Source organism: Aristolochia californica, unplaced genomic scaffold (genome assembly GCF_029961685.1).
Source record: "Aristolochia californica isolate CCGP_79_NKW_82.1479 unplaced genomic scaffold, dmAriCali1.0.hap1 SCAF_10, whole genome shotgun sequence".
NCBI classification, from domain to species: Eukaryota; Viridiplantae; Streptophyta; class Magnoliopsida; order Piperales; family Aristolochiaceae; genus Aristolochia; species Aristolochia californica.
Window position 1 is genome coordinate 31,452,508 of NW_027181771.1, and position 21,653 is coordinate 31,474,160.

The window sequence follows — 21,653 nt, forward strand, 5'->3', positions numbered from 1 at the left end:
TGGTACAAGCATTTTTGAATAATATTTTTATTTTTCTATGTTGCCTTGTTTAATAAAAAAAATTATGGGAAATTAAAAGTTGAAGTATAAAATTAGAAATAATTAAAAGACAAAATATATAAAAAAATTAAATTATTAAGAATAATAAAAATAAAAAATAAAAACAAAATAATATACAAAAATAATGTATAAAATATACATAAAAAAACCACAGATCACTCTAGGGGAGGATTCGAAGAACGATCCTTTCATGCTTTGCTTGCAACTAATGAAAAACTATATAACCTTCATCCTATCCTCATAATCCTCTTGTAGAGACTTTAACCGCTCATGTTAGGCGATAAAAAATCCTCAATTACTCCTGAGTTTTGTATAACTCATCCTCAATATGTCACTACAATAAGAAGAAGATTTTCACGTCATTTTGGATACAGGCAAATGAGCTAAACCCAATCCCTCGATGTACCTACCCTTGGGGGGGACCATGTACAGTGTGCATTATGACTCAATCATCAATTGGTTCACTAGCTTCTTCTACCTTTCACACTATCCACTACATGTCATCAAAATTAAAGATAACAAAGCAAAATTATAATTTTACTCTTCCCTAAAATAAAGCATATAAATATATGAATCTTAAAGTTATAGTAAAACGTACATATTATTCTTTGAAGCCTTAAGTCCGAAATTGCTCAATATTAAAGCAATTTTCAGCCTACAAATTTTAAATTGCAAAAGTGAACGAGTTATACTAATAACAAAATTAAAAAAAAAACATAATTCAACATCAATACATACCATCTCCTTTTGAATACGCTCATTATATGTTGAACCATTTGTTTTCTAGTATTTTCAATATTAACTCAAAAATGCCTATATACTTTATGTAATTGAAACCTTTATACTTGACCCTACAATTCTAATTACCTAAAACATCTCCTCCTGAAAGATACACTGATAGAACTACTATCAATTCTCAAGGGAAAACCCTCTATAAGGGGCCGAAAATGCTACAAGCTAACCCTCATTCTCCTAGTAGCAAAGGTGCATATGAGACTTGTGCCATCGAAATGCAATACCCCATATCGAACACATGACGACACGGGCCTCCACATTGCCCCGAACATTGATATCAAACTTTTCTTTCAAAAAAAGAAATAACATAAAACAAAACCACTGTCAAACTAAAACAAAGAAGTCAATGTAAAAAAATTATTTGTAGACCTTAAAATTATAAGGGTACTCATACAATAATTACTTATCAATGTAGACCTCGAAATTATCCACCCTTATATCCATATGGTTTATGAGCCCTTCCCATTTGATGAAGAGCGAATTATAAATCTCCAATGTCTTCCTTTGCGAATCACTGAACTCAACAAAGATCTTCCTACCTAGTTCTTTGATAACTTCATCTACTCCAGAGCACTTCAACCAGTCACATCCTTGCTTGAGCCAGGGTGTAGATGGAGAGAAATCTATTTAACTCAGCCACAAACAACTAAAATTTTGACTTATAATAGATTAGATGATAGCAAGGATATTAATACGCAACTAACCTTATCTGTGAACCTATACATTTTTAATGGACACAACTTACCTTATCTTTAAACTAATGGACAAACTCTTATTCGTGTCATTGGTCCAAATTTGTTATATTCCTGCTTTACAATTTTTTTTTTTACTATTTAACAAAAATACAAAATGATCAAAAGTCAAATTGAATAACTAAACATATAAGAAAAAGTCGTCAAGAGATTTTCTTCAATCTCCATGTAGTTGTTTAGTATAACCACAACATATTTTACACATGATTGGGTCAATAATTAATTTGGTTCTTCCACTAAGCTCAAAGACAATTTTTGCAAAAACTGATATTTTGTTCGTGAGATAATCGACATCTCCATAATCATTGGAATATGGCCAATTAAATTTTTTCAAGTCCATCCAAGTACATAGAACGAAACGTCAAAGTTTTATTGTCAATATATGCCCCAACCTTCTAGATGAGCTTTATTTCATATTGATATTTTTAGTTTACGAAGAAATGATTGGAACCCAAAAATCCTCAAAACATTAAGGAAGTAGGAAAAAGAAACAAGAGAACATGTGGCACACATGTAGACCTATGCACATGCATGGGGCTGTAGGAGGTCAAGGTAAAAAGAGAAAAAAATTGTAGTCAAGGGCAAAATTAGAAATAAGGATGAAGTCAAGAAAGAAATGGGAATTCACCTTCTTTTGATGGATTCCTAGAATTTTTACTTTCCTTTGTTAAAGAATCTCTAAAAGATAAGATTGTTATTGATTTAAAAGTTTTCTAGCTTACCTCCTGGGATTTTTAATCTTCCCTTGATTCATGTAATTAGGGAGCCTAATTGATTGAGGAGATTTCGTTGAAGGAAAAATTAATCAAACCTTTACCCAAAATCTCTCTCTCTCTCTCTCTCTCTCTCTCTCCCTTGCCTAGAAGAGCCTTACTTCTTTGTATGAAAGTTGAGAAGATAAGACCTTGAGGAGGTTCTTATCAAAGTGGTATCATAGTAGGAGCATTCCTTGAGGCCTCTATCATACACATGGTCCATAAAAGAAGAATGAAGCTCCAATAACAAGAGGTGGTTGTTGCCCAAGAGTCCAACCAAGAAAACTAGAGTGATGAAATCACAAGTATGAAAGGACTAGTACAGCTATTGACCACCATGTTTCAACCTTTTTTCGAAAAGAGGAAAACAAAACCTTCTTCCCCTCCACTTCCAATCCTACCTACCCCTTCTCTGCCAAATATTCCCCCTCATAACAACTCTTTTATCTTTCATCCTCCTCCCTATTACATGACGACTCCACCACATTCCTACCCACTTACCCTCAACCACCATATCCCACTTCCTACCCTTTTGATCACCCTCATGCTACACAATCTATGCCCCACAAACATTTCACCCTTTTTCTAATTTACCTTTCTTTGATCACCACTCTCCCCCACATGAAACCATGAATATAAGAGGAGGATCTATACAAGCTTTCATGGCCCAAATAGATTTTCCAAAATATGAACCCGAAGATGACTACATGGAGTGGGCTTCTTTGGCTGAACAAATTTTTTCCATTCAACAAACCTATGAAAATCAAAAAGTGTTTATAGCTTCGAACTATCTAGAAGCATATGCTAGAAATTTGTTCCAATGATACAATAATACTAACCCTCTTCTTACTTGGCATGAGTTTGTAAGAGCATTTTGCTTATAGTTTTGACCGATCCAATATCAAGATTTTGATTCTTTTCTTCCAAACCTCAAGCTAACCGACTTCGTCAAAGAGTTCAAAATGGAGTTTGAAGGCATAGCCAACCGAATCCATTGGCTGGAATATATTCAAGTTGATAACTTCATTGGAGGCCTTAAACCAAAAATTACACTTGAGGTAAGGGTATTCTATCCTATAATCCTTACCAAAGCAATTTACTAAATTCATGTACAAGAAGAAAAAATTGTCCCTCCTACGTAATTGAATAATCACTAATTATGTAATTAATTGATTAATTACTTGGAAAATTTAACCAACTAATTGTATAATTTCTAATTATAAAATTAAATTGTTATTTGGCTAATTATTTAAGTAGCATTCTCCTACATTGCTCATCTAAATTAGTGTAAACTAATCAATTGAGGTTTAATGGATGACTTAAGGATATGAGTCCAATGTGGTACAAAGGTGGATGGTGCATTTGCATTTGGTGTCCATGTGTATATGATCTTAAATGCATCAAATTAAAAAAATGTAATTGAAGTTTAAAATTAAATTTCATTTTAAGATTCAATAGAGTATTATTTATTATGAAGGCATTTGTAATATAGATTATTTAATGCAATATGTAGAAGTTTTTAATTAGATATTGTCAATTTTTCATTTGTTTTGAGACCTATGCTAAAATATGTTGAAACTTAGGATTCCATGATATATAATCATGGTAGAAGAGGATTAAGATGTGAGAATAAGAATAAGAGTTGTGGAGAGAAGGTTTTAGGAGGAGAAGAGATAGAGTGATTAAGTTGGAAAAAAGTGGAGAAAGATTAGGGTTATGGACTTATCCAAACCCCTCCCCCTTAAGTTGTTTTTATAGATATCAAAAGTACTAATATTACAAGCATACCCTTCACCCTAGTAAGAGTAAATATGAGACATAAATCATAAACTAATTACATCAGTGCCATATTTATGAGATGACTCTTTATTTACCATCATGCTACCACTATGTAGGCATGTGGGCCTTCTACTTTGTCTATGGGATTGAGTCCATCTTTCACACACTTGGACATGTCGGTTTTCCTTGGTCGTGTGGGTTTTGGCCCGTCTTCCAACACTCCCCTCAAGCTGGGGATGAGTGAACATCATAAATGTCCAACTTGCTGCAAAGGTGTATAGGATATTCCCAAGTAAAATGGCAGTCTACCATATTTTCCAACACTCCCTCTCAAGCTAGTGATCTCTTTGTTCTTTGCCAAGAGACCCAGGTGGCTTAATATAAGAACGTAAAATCACCCCTAATCGTAAGATATCTTTCCATACTCCAGTCAAATGGTCATAGTCAAAAATATTTTATGCTCAATTTTACAGGCGAAAAAGTATCCCTATTGTGGGGTATAGAGTCTACCCACTTTCTCAGGGTAGCTCCAAAAAATGCCTTTTGGGTGAATAATAAACTTGAATCATGTTGGATGTTGGGTACACTTCTATACTTTATAGGTAGTGGGTCTATTGGCACTGCTCAGAAGTGTTGTAATAAATTCCTCCATCACGGTGTCCTTCCAATGGGAACCAACTCTCAAATGATAGGAGTAAAAATGCCAAATAAAAAGGGGTAAAGGGCAATCACCGAAAGATCATATTCGGGGGCCACCATGTGCTTTCTTCTTCATTAAAATAACTAATACTGACAATAATCTGCAACTGAGAAGTCCTTCTCCAATAATAATGTCTCAATCAGAGAGACACAATAGTAACAGCTAAAATGGACCAAAACCATTTTGAAAAACTTAGGATTTTATGATGTCTAATCAAAGTAGAAGAGGATTAAGGGGTGAGAAGAAGAAAAAGAGTTGTGGAGAGAAGATTTATGAGGAGAAGAAGAAGAGTGACAAATTTCGAGAAGGAGAAGAGGTTGTAGAATTAGGCTTATGGACTTGTCCAAACCCTCCCCATTAAGTTGTATTTATAGGTATCAAAAGTACTAATATTACAAGAATACCCTTTGTGGAGTTCAAAGAAGGAACATTTTCTCGTTCTTATACTAAGGTTGAATATCGATCAGTTGTTGCTATTACTACTGAACTTCGGTGGGTATACTCTCTGCTTGTTGAACTTAGTGTGACTTTACAATCTTCTCTTGTTGTCTATTGTGATAATATTATTGCCACTCATTTAAGCTCCAATCATGTGTTTCACTCCAGAATGAAACATGTAGCAGTTGATTACCACTTCATCCGTGATCAGGGTCAATCTGATCTACTTTGTGTGGCTCATGTTTCTTCTGTTGACCAACTTGTTGGTCTCCTTACCAAGCCTTTTTCAAGTTCTCAATTTCAGTTGCTAATAGACAAGATTGACCTCTCTAATCGTAACCTTTTTTTAGGGGGCATAAACAACAGATGAACTTTTCTACAGTTTGTATAAAATTGTATTCACTTATGGTAACTAAATTTGTTGAGTCTTCCATAAGAATTGGACTCATCTGAAGCATCCTTATGTTTAGGTGATTTTTGTTGTAAATCTACCACACACACACACACATATCTCCTCTCTCTCTCTCTCTCTCATCTCTCTCTCTCTCTCTCTCTCTCTCTCTCTCTCTTCTCTTCTCTCTCTCTCTCTCTCTCTCTCTCTCTCTCTCTCTCTCTCTCTCTCTCTCTCTCTCTCTCTCTCTCTCTCTCTCTCTCTCTCTCTATATATATATATATATATATATATATATATATATATATATATATATATAGGGCTTATCCAATGCGAAAATTCATTTGGTGCAACACATGTGAAACAACTATCACAATTGTTCGATCATGATCAACGACTATCTCAGTCATGCGATCATGATCGGATAGCTGAGATAGTCATTTCGTATGCTTCACACTAATGGATTTTTGTGTGTGTGTGTGTATAATTCTTATTCAATAGAAGTGTTGAATTTATGGAAAAGAGAAATATTTTATTGACTTAATCATAATCAGAGTGCATGAACCTCTATTTATAATAGAGGAAGGTAGTAGAGTTCCATTACAATAAACTACATTTGTCTCAATTACACCCAAACTCTAACACTTAAAGATAAGTCCTAGTATAATTAAATAACCCAATATAAATAGAAGACTAACATGCCTAAAACACCGTTAAATTGAAACTCTTATGTGAGACCTGCTTCCATAATAATTGTGACTTTGTTAGACTTCTTATTGTATTAGACTTCTTATTGTATAAGACTTATTATGCCAGCTCATGTGATCATGGTGGGTCCCACCAGCTCATGTGATCATGGTGGATCCATATCTTATGGTCTTGGGCCCATCTTCCCATACTCTTGGATATGTGAGCCTTCTTTGGTCGCATGGGTTTGGGCCCATCTTCCAACACTTCCCCTCAAGCTGGAGGTGAGAGAACATCATGAACTTCTAGCTTGTTGCAAATGATGTATATGATCTTCTTGTATAAAATTGCAGTCTTCCATATCTTCCAACACTCCCCCTCACGCTGGTGCTCTCTTTCATGAGGTCCAATTGGCATAAGATAAGTGAGAGTAAAATCACTCCAAGTCGTATGACATCGCTCCATACTCTAGTCATAACCAATGTTGGATGTAGGGCACACTCCTATCATTCTCAGGTAGTGACACTCCTATCTTTCGCAGGTAGTGGATCTATACGTAGTGTTCAAAAGTGTTGTAAAAAACTCTTCCATCACCGTGTCCCTCACAGGACAACGATTCTCAAATGGTAGGAGTAATAAATGCCAATTAAGGGGGTAAAATATATGTAGTAATAAGTTCCTCCATCACGGTGTCCCAACCCGGGCACTGATTCTCACAGGTAGAAATGGGTGATAAATGTCTGTCATTCACAAGACGGTGATAAAAGACCCACGGGTATATATATATATATATATAGTCTAATTGGACTTAACAAAACCCATATACGTGATGGACTTAAACTCCCAACCGAATCAACACTCAAAAGGTTGACCCAAAGATGTATGTGAGAATAAAATAAATGATGGTAGGAGAAGGGTTGTTAAATAACCAATAGGAAGATAGGATGTTGTGGTCACCACTTCTTCAACAGTAATGTCTCATCCAAAGAGACACAATAGATGTAGTTGAAATGGGCCTGGGCCTATATATCATGAACCAAAATAATAAAAATCCTTGTAAAAAGGACCCATGAAATAATCTGATACACTGTGTTGCAAATACCTCAAAATAATAATCCAGGCGGAGAAATAGAATCGAGTCGAGCCAAGTCAGGAATCACCAAAATTACCACAATAATTACTGTGAGTCAAGATTCTTGATCTTTAATTTCTTTGCTGCAAAAACTTCATCTTTTGTACTCCCCCTTTGTTGAATATTTTGGTCACATAAAACTTACCACATCATATGAAATAAAATACATCTTTCTTGTACTTCTTGTACTTCTCTCCTTCAAGTTGGGAGGTAATGGCAGTATTCCTAACTTGAACCAAATACCATAGATGTAGTAACCAAAAAAAGAAGGTAAGTGAGATATTTTCCTGATATAGTTGATCAACAACAACAACAACTCAAAAAGTGGCACAGAACAATTGGCTTAAATTCGGATTTTTCAATGCAACAAGATACCAATATGACATTTGATTATTCCAATGCGAATATATTCTTAAATATAGATTAGATTGAAATGAAATTTTCTCATTCTGAAACAAGAATTGAATTTATTTCATCCAAGTATAAGTTCTCTTCATAAAATATACTTCTATTGAGATATATATAATATGATAGATTTTAGTCTCTACCAAATTAAGTACTCTTTCCCCTTTTCCCAGCATGACCATTGAATCTTCCAAAATCAAAATCTCCATAAAAAAAACTCAGATCGAGAATTGGTTGAATAGGTAAGAAAATAAACTTATAGATATTTCTTTTGATATATAATTCTCCATATAGAGTTTCCTTCTTGATAGCATAAAATAGCTCAGAAGTTGTAGCTTTCTGCTGCTATTGCACGAACCTCTAATGCAATTTGACATTTGCTACTTCAAATATTGATTTCTCTTTGTAGATAACTCCGATTGGAAAAAAATCATTTTTCCTTGGAAAGTAGACTCGAATATTTTTCCTTCAATATATAATCATAAATCAAATAATGGGTATAAGGACTAAAAATAATATAAATACGAACATAAACTACTAGGGATAATTATTTAGAAAAGGATCACATTACCTTTGTGGGTTGATCGAGTCAACTCATAGAACCTGCTCTGATACCATGTCGAATTTAAGGAAAAGAAAAATACTTCATTGACTTGATCATAATCAAAGTACATGAACATCTATTTATAATAGATGAAGGTAGTAGAGTCTTATTACAATAAAACTACCTTTGTCCCTACTACTCCTAAATTCTAACACTTAAAGATAAACCCAAGAATAATTAAATAACCCAATATAAATAGAAAACTAACATGTCTAAAATAACTTTAAATTCAAACTCTTCTGTGAGACCTGTTTCCATAATAATTGTGGCTCTGTTAGACTTCTTATGCCACCTCACGTGATCATGGTGGGTCCATATCTTATGGGTTTGGGCTCATTTTCCAACACTCTTGGATATGTGGGTCTTCCTTGGTCATGTGAGTTTGAGCCCATGTTCCAACAAGAAAAATCGTGGTTCAGTTCAACAAATAACAGTTTGTTACATGTCTCTTAATGGATACTTATAATGGATCATCATGTGTGTCATGTGTCCTACTTCATTATTTTATTTATATTATTATTTTATATAATTTCAAAAAGACTGGCAAAAAACCAGAGTTGTGAATAGATCCCTAACAAGGACGGTTGCAGGAGTTCCATTCTCATAGCCCACAAGAGTTGGGCGCCCTTGTGCTTCAATCAACATATCTGCACTTTGAGACGTGGACACCTCTTCAATTTTGGTGGCAAGCTGCCAAAAACAAGAGGGGTCCTCTTTGTGGCAAGGAATAGAATGTCATAAAGAGGGTGCTCAATTATGCTTATTTGAGGCTCACTCCGAGTCTCCACCCCCTCCTTGTTTGAGTTTCATATAGGGAGATATGCTTCTACATAAATGAGATATAAAAATGATATAAAATCAGAGAGAAGAAGAGAGCTTATTTCTCTTCCTTGTCTCGTCTTTAGTAGCTTTATTTCTCTTATTCTCTCTGATTTTATATCAGAGAGAGTCTTGAGAGAAAAAAAAAAGAATTTATCTCAGCTTCTGAAACGTTTGTGTAACCTACGATTTCTCGCTTTGATGGTCATTATTATCATTGGAGCATGTTGATGGAGAACTTCTTGAGGTCGATAAAGTATTGGCAGGTTGTAGACACAAGAGTGACTGAACCAACAACATGCCTTCAATTAACAGACACTTAGAAAGTTGAATTGGATGCATTGAAGTTGAAGGATCTCAAAGAGAGAAACTACCTTTTCCAAACTAATGATCGTTCGATCTTGGAAACCATTCCTTGCAATGACACCTACAAACATATTTGGGATTCCATGAAGTAGTAGTTTCAGGGATCAACAAGGGCAGATAGTTAGCAACTTTAAGTACTTAGTACGGAGTTCAAAATGCTTCGAATGAAATCAGGTGAGTTGATCACAGACTATTTTTCACGTATAATGACAATCGACAACAAGATGCGGATCCACATACTGAAAACTAACAAGCTAAAAATAGATCCCAACCTGTAACCAACTCCACTAGACTAGGACTTCTAACAAATTTCAACAAAAAATGTCATCCTCCAGATAATGACTTGAGTTCAAATTAGACTTAATTAGCTCATGACGGTCAGCTACTAAGTGAGATTTTAAAACCTGAAATGATAGTAAAGATTATGAAATAAGAACCTTGTTTTTTTTTTTTTTTTTTGTGAAGAATAACTAAAGTTGTCCGAAAGGGAAATAAGGAAAAGGCCAAAACACATTGAAAGGAAAAGTTGATAGGAGAAACAAAACGAAACGAATAAAGGCGGAGGAGGGAAGCATGAAAAAGAGTCTCCAATGGACAAGGAAAAAGTTCAACTTGCTTCATGATTTTTTCACTTTTCCCGGCACTGAAGCAACTTTGGAGGAAAGTTCAAATTGTAGTGGACAATGCTGATATTACAACAAGAGGAAGGACATTTTTGGTTGTCCACTCAAGCTTTCAACACGCAACATCACTTGAACAAACACTCCCAAATAAAAATGCAAAGCCAAAATGTAAAAAATTAAACTGCCAGTGGGAAGAAGCGTTGGCAAACTTTTGGTCTGCCAATAGAAGCAATTATGTGATATGAGGAGACAAAGATGGATTGTGAGTAGGGATTAGGTGATATGTCTTGTAAGCCTAAAAGTAGGGAACATGGGCAAAGAAAAGTCCAAGGACTGACATCACTATTTTCTTTATTTGTTGTGTCTTGATTCTAGGCTGAGGTCCCAAGTGTTGGGAAGAAAATGGGCACAGATTAAAGGCAATATGAGCCCACATGAATGATGTCACATTAATGTAGTTATTGGCCTGGTGAGCTCCCCATAATTTGTGCAAAGATGAATACAAAGCAATATATAAACACATATATAGGTTTAACTAAGAATTTATGCTATATTTATTTCAAAAATTCGTTATTAATAGAAAATGGAATATCCTGATATTTATGCAATCTAATTTTAGCATTGTGACTTTATGAAGGTCTCCCAAAGACATGTTAAGTTATGTTCACCACTTAGAATTTGGAAATTTCTAGTTGGAGCACTACCAAGTCGGGGTGGCACCAAGTCAAACCGATTTGCAAACCATTCGAGCTTGGCTTAGTACTTGAACTTGGCTTGAGCTCAAACTTAAAATAGGACTCGTTAAGTATAATAAACCAAACTCGAGATTTTTTAAACTTGGCTTGTTAGCTCGTTAGCCAACTCCTTAGCATAATCTTTTTTATGAAAATACTATTTTCTCTAATTCTCTCATCAATTCCCTCTTTAGCTAGTTGATAATTGCTCTTATTTACCTCAAACCTAAAAAATGATTGATTGTTTAGCCCTTTTAGGTCCCTCAACTTCTAATGTTATCGTTTGTCAATAGAATACAGTCTATTGATGGAGATGTTTGCTCTTTCATTTAGGTCTATTAAGTTGGTTATTATACATTAATATGATCCATTGTAAAATCTTGGACTCCTTTGATATAGCTTGCAGTTCAATGGTACTAAGTTCATCACAATATTTTATTTATTTATTTATATTTATATTTATAGTTTTAAATATAGGTTGGAGCTCGAACCCAACTCGAGCACAAACCCGGTTAAAATTTTTGGGCTCAAACTTGATTCCAATTTTAGGCTCGTGTTTGAGTTCAAAGTATTCTGATCAAGCTAAGCTCGAACATATGCAAGTTTGAGCTTAGCTCAGCTTGATGCCACCCCTACCACCAAGTGAATATGACGATAATGTAGGACAAGTATATGTCAAATGTAGATCATTGCATCATCAATAAATATTGACAAAATTAAAAAAAAGGCCCTTTTTTTATGGTCATAAATTTTATTAGTATTTTAAAACAAAAACAAAAAAATGATATTAGATTTAACTCGTTCTTAGTGAAGAAATTCCTCATTGTCATCTTTTTTTGTTTGTTGTAGTTTCTAAATTAGCGAATAATAAAATTCTAACAATATCATTTAGTAGTGAGGAAATATTCCTTTTCCTCGCACTCATATTCTTACACATCACTCTATATGTACAGAAGTTAAGAACAATATTTTTATTTTTTTTAAATTGAACAATTAAAAATGACTTTCTTGATGCTACTATTGCATGTATGCATTATAAATTTTCGTTGAATGATGAATATAATTATCTTCTTCAAAACATAAAATACATATATATAATAGTTCTTCATTGAATTGAGGATTCAATGTACATATAACATGCATAAGAATCATAATTAAACTAAATTTCTTATTAAAAAACCTAAATTTAATAGAGGTAGAAATATTTGAAGGATTTAAAAAAAGTTTGTGATTGTTGTGACAGTGGACTAATAAACCTCCAAAGATTCTAACAATGTGTTTACTTGCAAATCAACTCATGAGCAAGACAATTGGGTCATTTTTAATGCAAAAATAAAGATCATAACAAGTCTTTTGGTTGATGAGAAGAGCCACAATGCACTCTTGTTGTTTTCAATTGCAAACTTTGATAGCATCTGCATTCCACTTATGGCACTTGAGCTCAGACAATACTTGTTGGGAAAAATTAGTCCCATACATACTTCTTTTCAAATCAAACAAAGTAGCCATCAAACATATGGACAAAAAAAAAAAAAATCCAATTCATGACACAAACAAAAAAAAAGTGTCTTTTGCACATCAATTCATAACCAAACCCTTGAACACTTGATTGAATTGAAATGCAAGATTCCGAAGCCTTTTGGTTAATAAGAAGAGCCGCTAAAAATCCGACTCTTGACTCTAGACATATCGCAAAATCACATCTAGTAAAAGAACATTTTTTTCCTTAGATATTTTTCAATGTCTATAGTTTTTAATTTTTTTTAACTATCGAACAATGCGGCCCAGTACTAAAAACGACCTTAAGACAATTAAAAATGACCTTTAGATTAATTAAGCCAATTAAATAACACTCTCCTGACGCCATCACATAATAAGACAATTCCAATTCTACCGAATAGTCAGTGCATTGTTAAATATGATTTTTTTTTTTTTTTTTTGCCAAAAAATATGTTAAGGTGCTTTCTCTCTAGCAAAAGCATTATGGACAAGGTTTCATGGGACCATATGATGAAAACAATGGCACTACAAAACTTTGTCTACCTTTGGTGCTTCCCCTCGTGCATAAACAACACATATCTCATGTAAATTCACCTAAAATTAGGAACCACACCAAGTCTCAGTGGTATAATTAAAATTAAAACTGATTTGTATTGATTAATTCTATTGAGAAGATCCACATAATTTAATGGTTAATTGAAGCCTCTGATGTCATCATTGGCGTCTTGGCTGTTGTTGGAAAAAGAATCTGTCGCCCGTCCGTCTCCTTAATTGGGGATAAATAGAATCTCCGGTATCATTGGTGGACGGCGGTGGAGCCGACGGAGTTGGAAGGCTGGCCCGCAATAACGTGTATTTTCACATGCAAATGCGAGGACCGAAAAGATAAGCTGAGTTGGGGGTATTATTTATGTGATATTTTGGGATTGTCAAAATCTGTATGTGGGAGATAGGGTTGCGTATGTCGAGGACCTTCCGACCATCCTACAGAAATACAATATCTTATCTCCTTTTACAAGACTCTCACGGTAAAAAGTTTATTCATAATCTTTATTTGAATGTGTAATGTGTTACAAAAAGATTCACGAACCTCACAAATCACAGCCCAGAAAAAGGTTTAATAAATCAAAACAAAAGGTCGACCAACTCCACCCAGTTGACCCACTTCAGGACGATCCCTACCGTCCATCGTAAAAATCCAACGTGGAACTGATCCATTTTCCTCTTTGAAAATCAACCCGGGGCCCTCACTGACGATGGGTCGCTGCTGTTGACGTGTTACATTGGAATAAAACGAATGTACCATTCTCGAGTGAATAGCGGTGCAAGTTTAGGATTGAAAGGGACATGGTCCGGCATTAATTATGCCTATAGCCTAATGCTCCTTGTGGACCCCTGTACAAATGCAACTGCATGACATCATCTGATGGGACAACAATCTTTGCCTATTTAGAGAATCGAAAAGTTCCTAGTTGCTAACGGATGGTGGACAAGAACAATAATTGGTGGATCAGATTTAGAATCTTTCTCTTCTGTATTACTTTTACTACTCACACTAACGCCATTCCCGCTGCGCTCGGAAAATGAATCCAGACAATCGCCTCGTGGGACCCGTTCTAATCTCGTCGATCCTACGGCTGTGCTGCGGTTAAACTAAAGAATCTCTCCCCCGGATCACAGTTCCGCAGATCGGGAGGCTCCGTATATTCGTTGGCCTTGTGGGATCGACCAAGATCACGGGGACCTGCCTTTTGGTTCTTCGTTCGTGACACGTCGGATAATGTATATAAGTGGGGCCCAATCGTACACCACGCGGACGGCTTGATATACTTCTTTTTAACCGGGTAATTGACCGGAGGGAAAAGCTGCTGACTCAGCATCCGGATAAACTCTTCGGAATTATTGGAAACGAAAGAGCGCAGAGACACGTGCCGAAAGATGAGCGCGTCTGACGGTAAGGCCTCATTGTCCCTCTCTGACGCGATGGAGCGGCGCCGCTTGTAACAATCCCAGAGTTTTGCTATAAATTGACGGCCCCGACTGCTTCAGTCCCAGCAAAGAGAGGAGAGTCTCCCTCAATATCTTTTATCAGCGGACGTATCGCCTCCTTTTTCGTCGCTCCCCTCCTCTGTTTTCTAATCGGATTCTCTCTTTCTTCTCCCTTCTGCTAATTCGTTTCCTCGTCTGGCACCCTGTCCCCTCTCTCCGCTCCCTCTTTCTTCTTCTTGTATCTCCTGTAACGTGACCGGCGAACTAACTGAAGCAGCAGCAGCATGTGTGGAATACTAGCTGTTCTGGGTTGTTCTGATGATTCCCAGGCGAAGCGAGTCCGGGTGCTTGAGCTCTCTCGCAGGCAATTCTCCTTCTCTTTCACTCACTGTTTTGCAGATGCATGCTTTCTCTTTTATTGTTAAATTGGTTGAGGAACTGGATCTGATATGGATCTTCTGACACCCGAACATGACTTGAATTTGCTTGTTCGATCGTCTAATCACTTGGTTCATGGATATCCCGGCCTCTTCTCCTACTTCAATCTTTTCGTTTTCATTTTTAATATATTATTAAATACCTGCTATGGCAGTTTACTGAGGTTACGAATCGTCGCGTCGCAAGAATAAACAGAGAGCCGGAGAAAGAAAAATGCCTCTTTTTTTTTTGTCCCGCTGAATGAATAAAAAAAGTCTGTGTCAATCACTGTAGCAATTCGTTTCGTTGTTTCTTATCAATAACGTCGGTGGCTTTCATTTTCCACCTGCTGCGTGAGAAAATTTTCAGCTTCTCGCGATGTCTTCATCAGAGGATGGGATCGCGTATGGGCTGACCTCGTCGGAGGTGGCTCCAAAGCTTCCTGCATACTCACCATTAAAGCCAAAAGACCTTGTCTCTCTCGCTGCAAACATGGGAAATACGACAGACAATTTGTTTTCTTCCTCTTCTCGACGTAACGCTGACGCACTAATATGCTGATAATTATCGGTTTCATAAAATTCACACTCGTGTGATCTTCCTTGGATCTAACGTGTGAATTGATCGTCTTCTATAGCAAGATTGCTCCAAGTTTCTCAGTAGTTTCCCTGTGTTCTGTTTTCCTCCGGTTTAGGTTGTTCTGGCTGGTAAATTGGTTTTTTGAGAATTTAAGCAATGTTATTACCCACGTCCCAGAAACGCTGCAAGTCTTGTTTGTGTCTTTTTACGAGTAATTTTAAGTTTCTGAAGTTTGTCTATTGTTTCACGTAAGAGGGTTTTTTTATGCAGATTGAAGCACCGTGGACCTGACTGGAGTGGAATCTACCAGCACAAGGAGAACTATCTGGCCCATCAAAGGCTTGCAATTGTTGATCCCGCTTCTGGAGATCAACCGCTCTTCAACGAAGACAAGTCTATCGTTGTTACGGTACAGCGGATACCTTCTATACATTTCTGACGGACTTCTGTTTAGATCTCCAGTTCTTTACTCTTGCGATGCTTTCATACAGGTCAATGGAGAGATTTACAACCACGAGGAGCTGAGGAAACGTTTGTCCAATCACAAGTTTCGAACAGGAAGTGACTGTGAGGTTATTGCCCATTTGGTTAGTTCCTTTCCATTTCTTGGTCTCTTTCTAGCTTATTCTCGAGGATATAAGTGAATTTCATTCTTTGTTGTAACGTTGTTCGAGCTGGATTGGATCTAATGCTCTTCTTTGCTCTGTTGTTTCGCAGTACGAAGCATATGGGGAAGATTTTATTGATATGCTGGATGGAATTTTCTCATTCGTCTTGCTGGATACTCGCGACAACAGTTTCATTGCTGCTCGTGACGCGATCGGGATCACCCCCCTCTATTTTGGCTGGGGACTCGACGGTAAGATCAATCTTCTACTTAGTTTCTCTATTTCTTATTAGCTCCTGTGGAGATTGACTACAAATTTCGAGAACCATTGGTTTACTGCAGGCTCTGTTTGGATTTCATCTGAAATGAAGGGGCTTAATGATGACTGTGAACATTTCGAGTGTTTCCCTCCCGGTCATCTTTACTCTAGCAAAGAAGGTAAGGAATTGGGAATAAAAGCCATGATTTTTTAAAAAAAGGAAGTCACTTTATCTTCTTGTTGTTAATCAAGAATTTTGCTTCTTGGAAACTATTTCAGGTGGTTTTCGGAGATGGTACAACCCTCCTTGGTTCTCTGAGGCTATTCCCTCCACTCCATATGACCCAATGGCTTTGAGAAAGGCCTTTGAGAATGTAAAGCTTCATTATCTATAAACCTTAACTACAAAAGTTGATTAATATCTCTCCTTCTTGTGATAATATTCCCAACTAATGTATTCATGCTGTTCCAGTCTGTTATTAAGAGGCTGATGACCGATGTGCCTTTTGGTGTCCTCCTCTCTGGAGGGCTTGATTCATCCCTAGTTGCTGCTGTCACTGCACGTCACTTGGCTGGGACAAAGGCTGCCAAGCAATGGGGAACTCAACTGCACTCCTTCTGTATTGGACTAGAGGTTTGCATCAGTTTCATTTTATGTATGTATCTTCCACATCCTTTGATGCACTGGAACTAATATTTTGGCTACTCTTGCAGGGCTCTCCTGACCTTAAGGCTGGAAGGGAAGTGGCAGGGTATCTGGGGACTGTTCACCATGAGCTTCACTTCACTGTCCAGGTACTGGAAGATGAAATACATTTGCACAAACACATGAGCGTTAAGCGGGGACGAAAGATGATGACTTGCTGCGTATGCCTCTGTTTTTGGTTTTCAGGATGGAATTGATGCAATTGAAGATGTGATCTACCACGTTGAAACGTACGACGTGACAACAATCAGAGCAAGCACACCCATGTTTCTAATGTCTCGGAAGATAAAGGCCTTGGGTGTAAAGATGGTGCTTTCTGGGGAAGGTTCTGATGAGGTCTTCGGAGGTTACCTTTACTTCCACAAGGCACCAAACAAAGAAGAGTTTCACCGTGAGACATGCCACAAGGTAGACTATCTCGTGAGGAATCTCTGTAGTTTAAATTCACGACCATGAAGTCTTATAAAAGGGTAGATTTGTGACATATTTAACAATTCTTTTATGATCGTGATTGACAGATCAAAGCCCTCCACCAGTACGACTGTTTGAGGGCTAACAAATCAACCTCTGCTTGGGGTTTGGAAGCTCGTGTTCCATTTCTGGACAAAGAATTCATTAATGTTGCAATGGATATTGATCCGGAATGGAAGATGGTAATCTGCGGATATGTGGTTCTTATGTGCGTTTTGAGTTTTTTTGGGGCTTCGTGGTTTCTCATTTGGTATTGTTTTCTTCCAGATTAAACCAGATCTTGGACGTATAGAGAAGTGGGTTCTGAGGAAAGCTTTCGATGATGAAGAGAACCCTTATCTGCCAAAGGTTAGATTATCACCTCTTTATAACAACTCTAAATCATCTGATAGGCATATTCATGAACATCTGAATCACGAGGATTATTTGGTTCTGCAGCACATTCTGTACAGGCAGAAAGAGCAGTTCAGTGATGGCGTAGGCTACAGTTGGATCGACGGCCTGAAGGCCCATGCAGCTGACCATGTACCCTCTCTCTCTCCCTCTCTCTCTCTAAGGCATTAATAAGATAACTTCTAAATGTTTTCTCTGAAATTTCAGGTGACAGACAAAATGATGCAGAATGCAGCTCACATTTTCCCACACAATACGCCTACCACCAAAGAGGCCTACAACTATAGGATGATCTTTGAAAGGTTCTTCCCACAGGTAAAATCTTCTTAAAAGTTAAACTTGAACAAATTCGTCCTTTCGTCCTTCTAAGGTAGTCTGCGACTCACTAAACATTTGTCGTTTGATGTTTCAGAACTCGGCAAAACTAACTGTCCCAGGAGGTCCAAGCATCGCTTGCAGCACAGCTAAAGCTGTTGAATGGGACTCTCAATGGTTAAACAATCTTGACCCCTCAGGCCGGGCAGCCCTTGGAGTCCATGCTTCAGCCTACGATCCCATCCCTGCTATCACTGTGGGGAACGGTAACATCCCAAGCAAGATAATTAACTTGCAGCCAACACCTCTGATGGTCGAAATCGGCGCCCCTGGCCTCGCTATTAGGAGCTAATGTCAGAGGCAGTCGAAGCTATTTCCTTTTGTACAAGTATTTATAGTTGTGTGTTACTAGAAGCGGCTATACTCTGTATGGTGCAATGTATAGGCGAACTGTATCAGGGTTAGCCAATAAATCAAGTCTATGATCCAGAATGAAAATTCTGCTTCGATTTCGAATTAAAAATTTCATTTCTTGTCATTACAAATATGCAGAAAAGAGTCGGTTCCATGTATCAGGCACTCCAGGCAAACACCAATGGATGCAATCAGCGTATGTTTTTGGATCTGCCTTCTGTTCATCTGTCAAAACCTTACCGTGTGATTCGGTGTAGACAGAAGTGTGTCCATCTATCCGATACTCTGAGATTTGTGTTATATTGATGAAAGTTACAGGGACCTTCATTCGATCTACTATACTTGATACCACGTTCATCATCCTCCGATCAGACCCACTTCCCCAGTACCCCTTCTTCAGAACAGGCCTCGTTTCGTTGTAGCATCGAATCCCCTTTTTGTTGTTCCAATCAGCACTTCTGAAACAGAATCAGACAAACATTTTCAGTTACTGCCCAGTTTTTTACGTTAAATCATTCATGGTAGTAGCAAATTTAGTTGAAACTTGAAAGGCAGTAAGATCACCTCATGTGTGTTGGAGACGTAGTAGTGAAGAACACCCTAGTCGTGTTGGGATCAATGTTCGTGTCAATCCAATTTGCCCATGTCTTAAGACCGATTCTATATGCTACTGGTGCATCCAGCTCTTCGAATCCTTCTTCCCCATTCGCAAACGAACCCCACCTGTGCACAAAAAGTTATAACAGCGGTTTCAATTTGGAAGCAATTGAATGAAGAAAAATGAGAAGATAGTCAGAAAGGGCATTGATGGGTTACAGTGACTTGATCCTCAGACCACTCATCCACCAAACGTAGGTGTTGAAAACCAGGATATCCACTCCTACCCAATTCTTAGCATGTTTTGCAACGGAATCAACTCTGAGTATTCTCTCATTTGGGTCACCAATGATGTGAAGATCAGAGTTGGATTCAACAAGAAAAGGTGCCCAGTAGAATTCAATTGTAGCATTGTACTCCTAAAAGGCACAAAAAATGAAAAGAAGTTAGCTACGTTCACTCCAAAAATCATTTGCTCCTCTGATTGGATGTGTGAATGAATGATCTCTCCAATTTTGATCTGGGTTTGAGGTACTCGAGAATTGCTTGAGGTTATTAAGTTTCAGTCAAGTACCTTGGCTTTGAATACAGATAAAGATCGACCGCGTTTCATCGACTTCTGCTCTTTAAGTATATGGGATTCAACGAGGCATACAAAGGATTGCCATTGTCCTCTTTGTAGTGAATCCCCAACAAACATCAACCTCTTTCCTCTTAGCTTTTCAAGGACTGCTGAAGCGTTGAACCTGAAAGAGATCCAAACTTGATTTCCAAGATCAGATACATGCCATTCAAATTTAGCATAATAAGGAATTCTTTTCATGTCAATGACACTGCTGGTAGCTTCTACTCTGTTTTAGAACGAAAACTTCCGTGTCATTCCTATAGCTACTTGGGTATACAGAATCATGGTAGAAGCAAACCTTGGCAATCTGCATTGTTTGGGTTGCCATTCCCAATAACGGTAATCCGAATCGGGCCGCCCGTTCATCACACACGAGACCTGTTTGTCCAGGTAAGGGCAAGTCTCGTCAGAGTACAGAGGCTCGGCTGAGCTATCGAACACCCATTCTCCTTTGTCAGCACTACAGCTTTGTGGATCAAAATTCATCTTCTCCTCCTCAGGAATCGATTCATCTTCATCTAATTCCACAGCAGATTCTTCTTTCTTCTCTGCAAACGCAGTCCCAGTTCATGACAGAATCAAATGATGGGAAAACTTGCACGACAGCTTTGTTAGCTTAAAAAAAATACAGATTAGAAATCAAAATTACCCTCAGTGCGATGCTTGGAATTTCTGGCTGTATCCAGTCTAGTACAAGGAGCAAGACTAAGAATGGTGGTATGTGTCAGAACACTGAAGTCTTCAGTGTAGAGCACAGCGGCCAAGGCGAAGCAACAGATGACAACCGCCACCACAGACAGAGGGAGCTTCACTTTTGAAGGCTTCATGGCAAACAGAAAACCGGATTAAAGAGTACTAAGAGGAGGACAGGAGGAATAAGAGGTTATAGCGTGGATTACAGTAGAGAGAAAGAGAGGATCATTATTTGGGTGGTGCAACAGAATGATGGAAAATGGATGTCGCATATTATATTGACTGTTGAGTAGGAGTGAAGTTAAAGTCTTGTAGATAGGAGCTGGTGGTCTGTGGTAGGGTTAATGAGGATGGTAATGTGCCAACATCTTTCGTGTGTCTAATAAGAGAAAACAGGTGCTGAAGACTAATCAAAAGAACCAAGATATTTTTTCACTTGAGTTGATTGAGTTGGGCGACCATGTTAAGGACATTAGAAACATGAACAGCACCATCCATCCCTTACATAAAAGTTGAAAACAAAACAAAAAAAAAAAAAAAAGTTAAAAGGAAGAAGAAGAGCAAGTGTCAGCTTCAGTGAGTTGAAATGGAGCCTAGCAGAGAAATGGAACCAGTTCGGTTGTCAAGGTCAGGGGTGTCACTAACTGTTGGAATCAAGTAAATGATGAAAAGTCATGAGCTGTGACGGGTCCCATGGAAGCTTCTGATGATTCACCACAGTTTCTAAGAACAGAGATTAACAGAGAAGACATGGGCAGTGCGCCTCATTTTAGTTTAATCGAAGTGGGATGATGAACCATGCGCGTGCTCTTACCAATTTCAGGCTTTCAGCCCCGAGCTCTCCACTTTTTAAGTTTCAGAAGTTAGCCCTGGCTAGAGTTGTCTCAGTTTCCAGACAGTCCCTTCACCCACAAGCCAAGTTTGAACATTACTTGAGAAAGTTTTTGACATTTTCTTCACTGATAAGCCGCAGACGAAGCAAACTGTCTGGTGTATCTACAACGTAAAAAAAAAATAGAGAATATTTTTAAGAGTATTTTGTTCTTTT

At 37.5% G+C, this 21,653-nt stretch overlaps 2 protein-coding genes across 3 annotated transcripts; one reads left to right on the forward strand and one right to left on the reverse strand.

Moving 5' to 3' along the window:
* Positions 1 to 14,602: 14,602 nt before the first annotated feature.
* Positions 14,603 to 18,901, forward strand: LOC137936119 (asparagine synthetase [glutamine-hydrolyzing]). The gene is made up of 14 exons (XM_068780672.1): positions 14,603 to 14,893; positions 15,796 to 15,934; positions 16,017 to 16,112; positions 16,243 to 16,384; positions 16,475 to 16,570; positions 16,671 to 16,765; positions 16,864 to 17,025; positions 17,106 to 17,186; positions 17,284 to 17,505; positions 17,616 to 17,750; positions 17,836 to 17,916; positions 18,007 to 18,093; positions 18,169 to 18,276; positions 18,374 to 18,901. The coding sequence occupies exons 1-14, from the start codon at positions 14,814 to 14,816 to the stop codon at positions 18,626 to 18,628; spliced, it is 1,779 nt and encodes a 592-aa protein (XP_068636773.1). The 5' UTR covers positions 14,603 to 14,813; the 3' UTR covers positions 18,629 to 18,901.
* Positions 18,762 to 20,834, reverse strand: LOC137936125 (protein trichome birefringence-like 3). Of its 2 annotated transcripts, none has more exons than XM_068780685.1 (6): positions 20,562 to 20,834; positions 20,211 to 20,460; positions 19,862 to 20,033; positions 19,507 to 19,706; positions 19,255 to 19,413; positions 18,762 to 19,145 (listed from the first exon to the last, which is right to left on the reverse strand). In XM_068780685.1, the coding sequence occupies exons 1-6, from the start codon at positions 20,737 to 20,739 to the stop codon at positions 18,815 to 18,817; spliced, it is 1,290 nt and encodes a 429-aa protein (XP_068636786.1). In that variant the 5' UTR covers positions 20,740 to 20,834; the 3' UTR covers positions 18,762 to 18,814. The 2 variants fall into 2 exon arrangements, with proteins under 2 accessions (XP_068636786.1, XP_068636781.1); XM_068780680.1 differs by having other exon boundaries at positions 18,762 to 19,148.
* Between the last annotated feature and the right edge of the window lie 819 nt (positions 20,835 to 21,653).

Bases quoted from the DNA above. Each gene is read 5' to 3' on its own strand.
- LOC137936125 (XM_068780680.1), bottom strand. From the start codon at position 20,739: ATGAAGCCTTCAAAAGTGAAGCTCCCTCTGTCTGTGGTGGCGGTTGTC. The intron at 19,707-19,861 runs GTACTTGACTGA...TGTGCCTTTTAG, and splicing joins TATCTGTATTCAAAGCCAAG to GAGTACAATGCTACAATTGA. The intron at 19,414-19,506 runs GTAACCCATCAA...TTTTGTGCACAG, and splicing joins GGTCTGAGGATCAAGTCACT to GTGGGGTTCGTTTGCGAATG.
- LOC137936119 (XM_068780672.1), top strand. From the start codon at position 14,814: ATGTGTGGAATACTAGCTGTTCTGGGTTGTTCTGATGATTCCCAGGCG. The intron at 16,766-16,863 runs GTAAAGCTTCAT...ATGCTGTTCCAG, and splicing joins TGAGAAAGGCCTTTGAGAAT to TCTGTTATTAAGAGGCTGAT. The intron at 17,917-18,006 runs GTTAGATTATCA...TTGGTTCTGCAG, and splicing joins AGAACCCTTATCTGCCAAAG to CACATTCTGTACAGGCAGAA.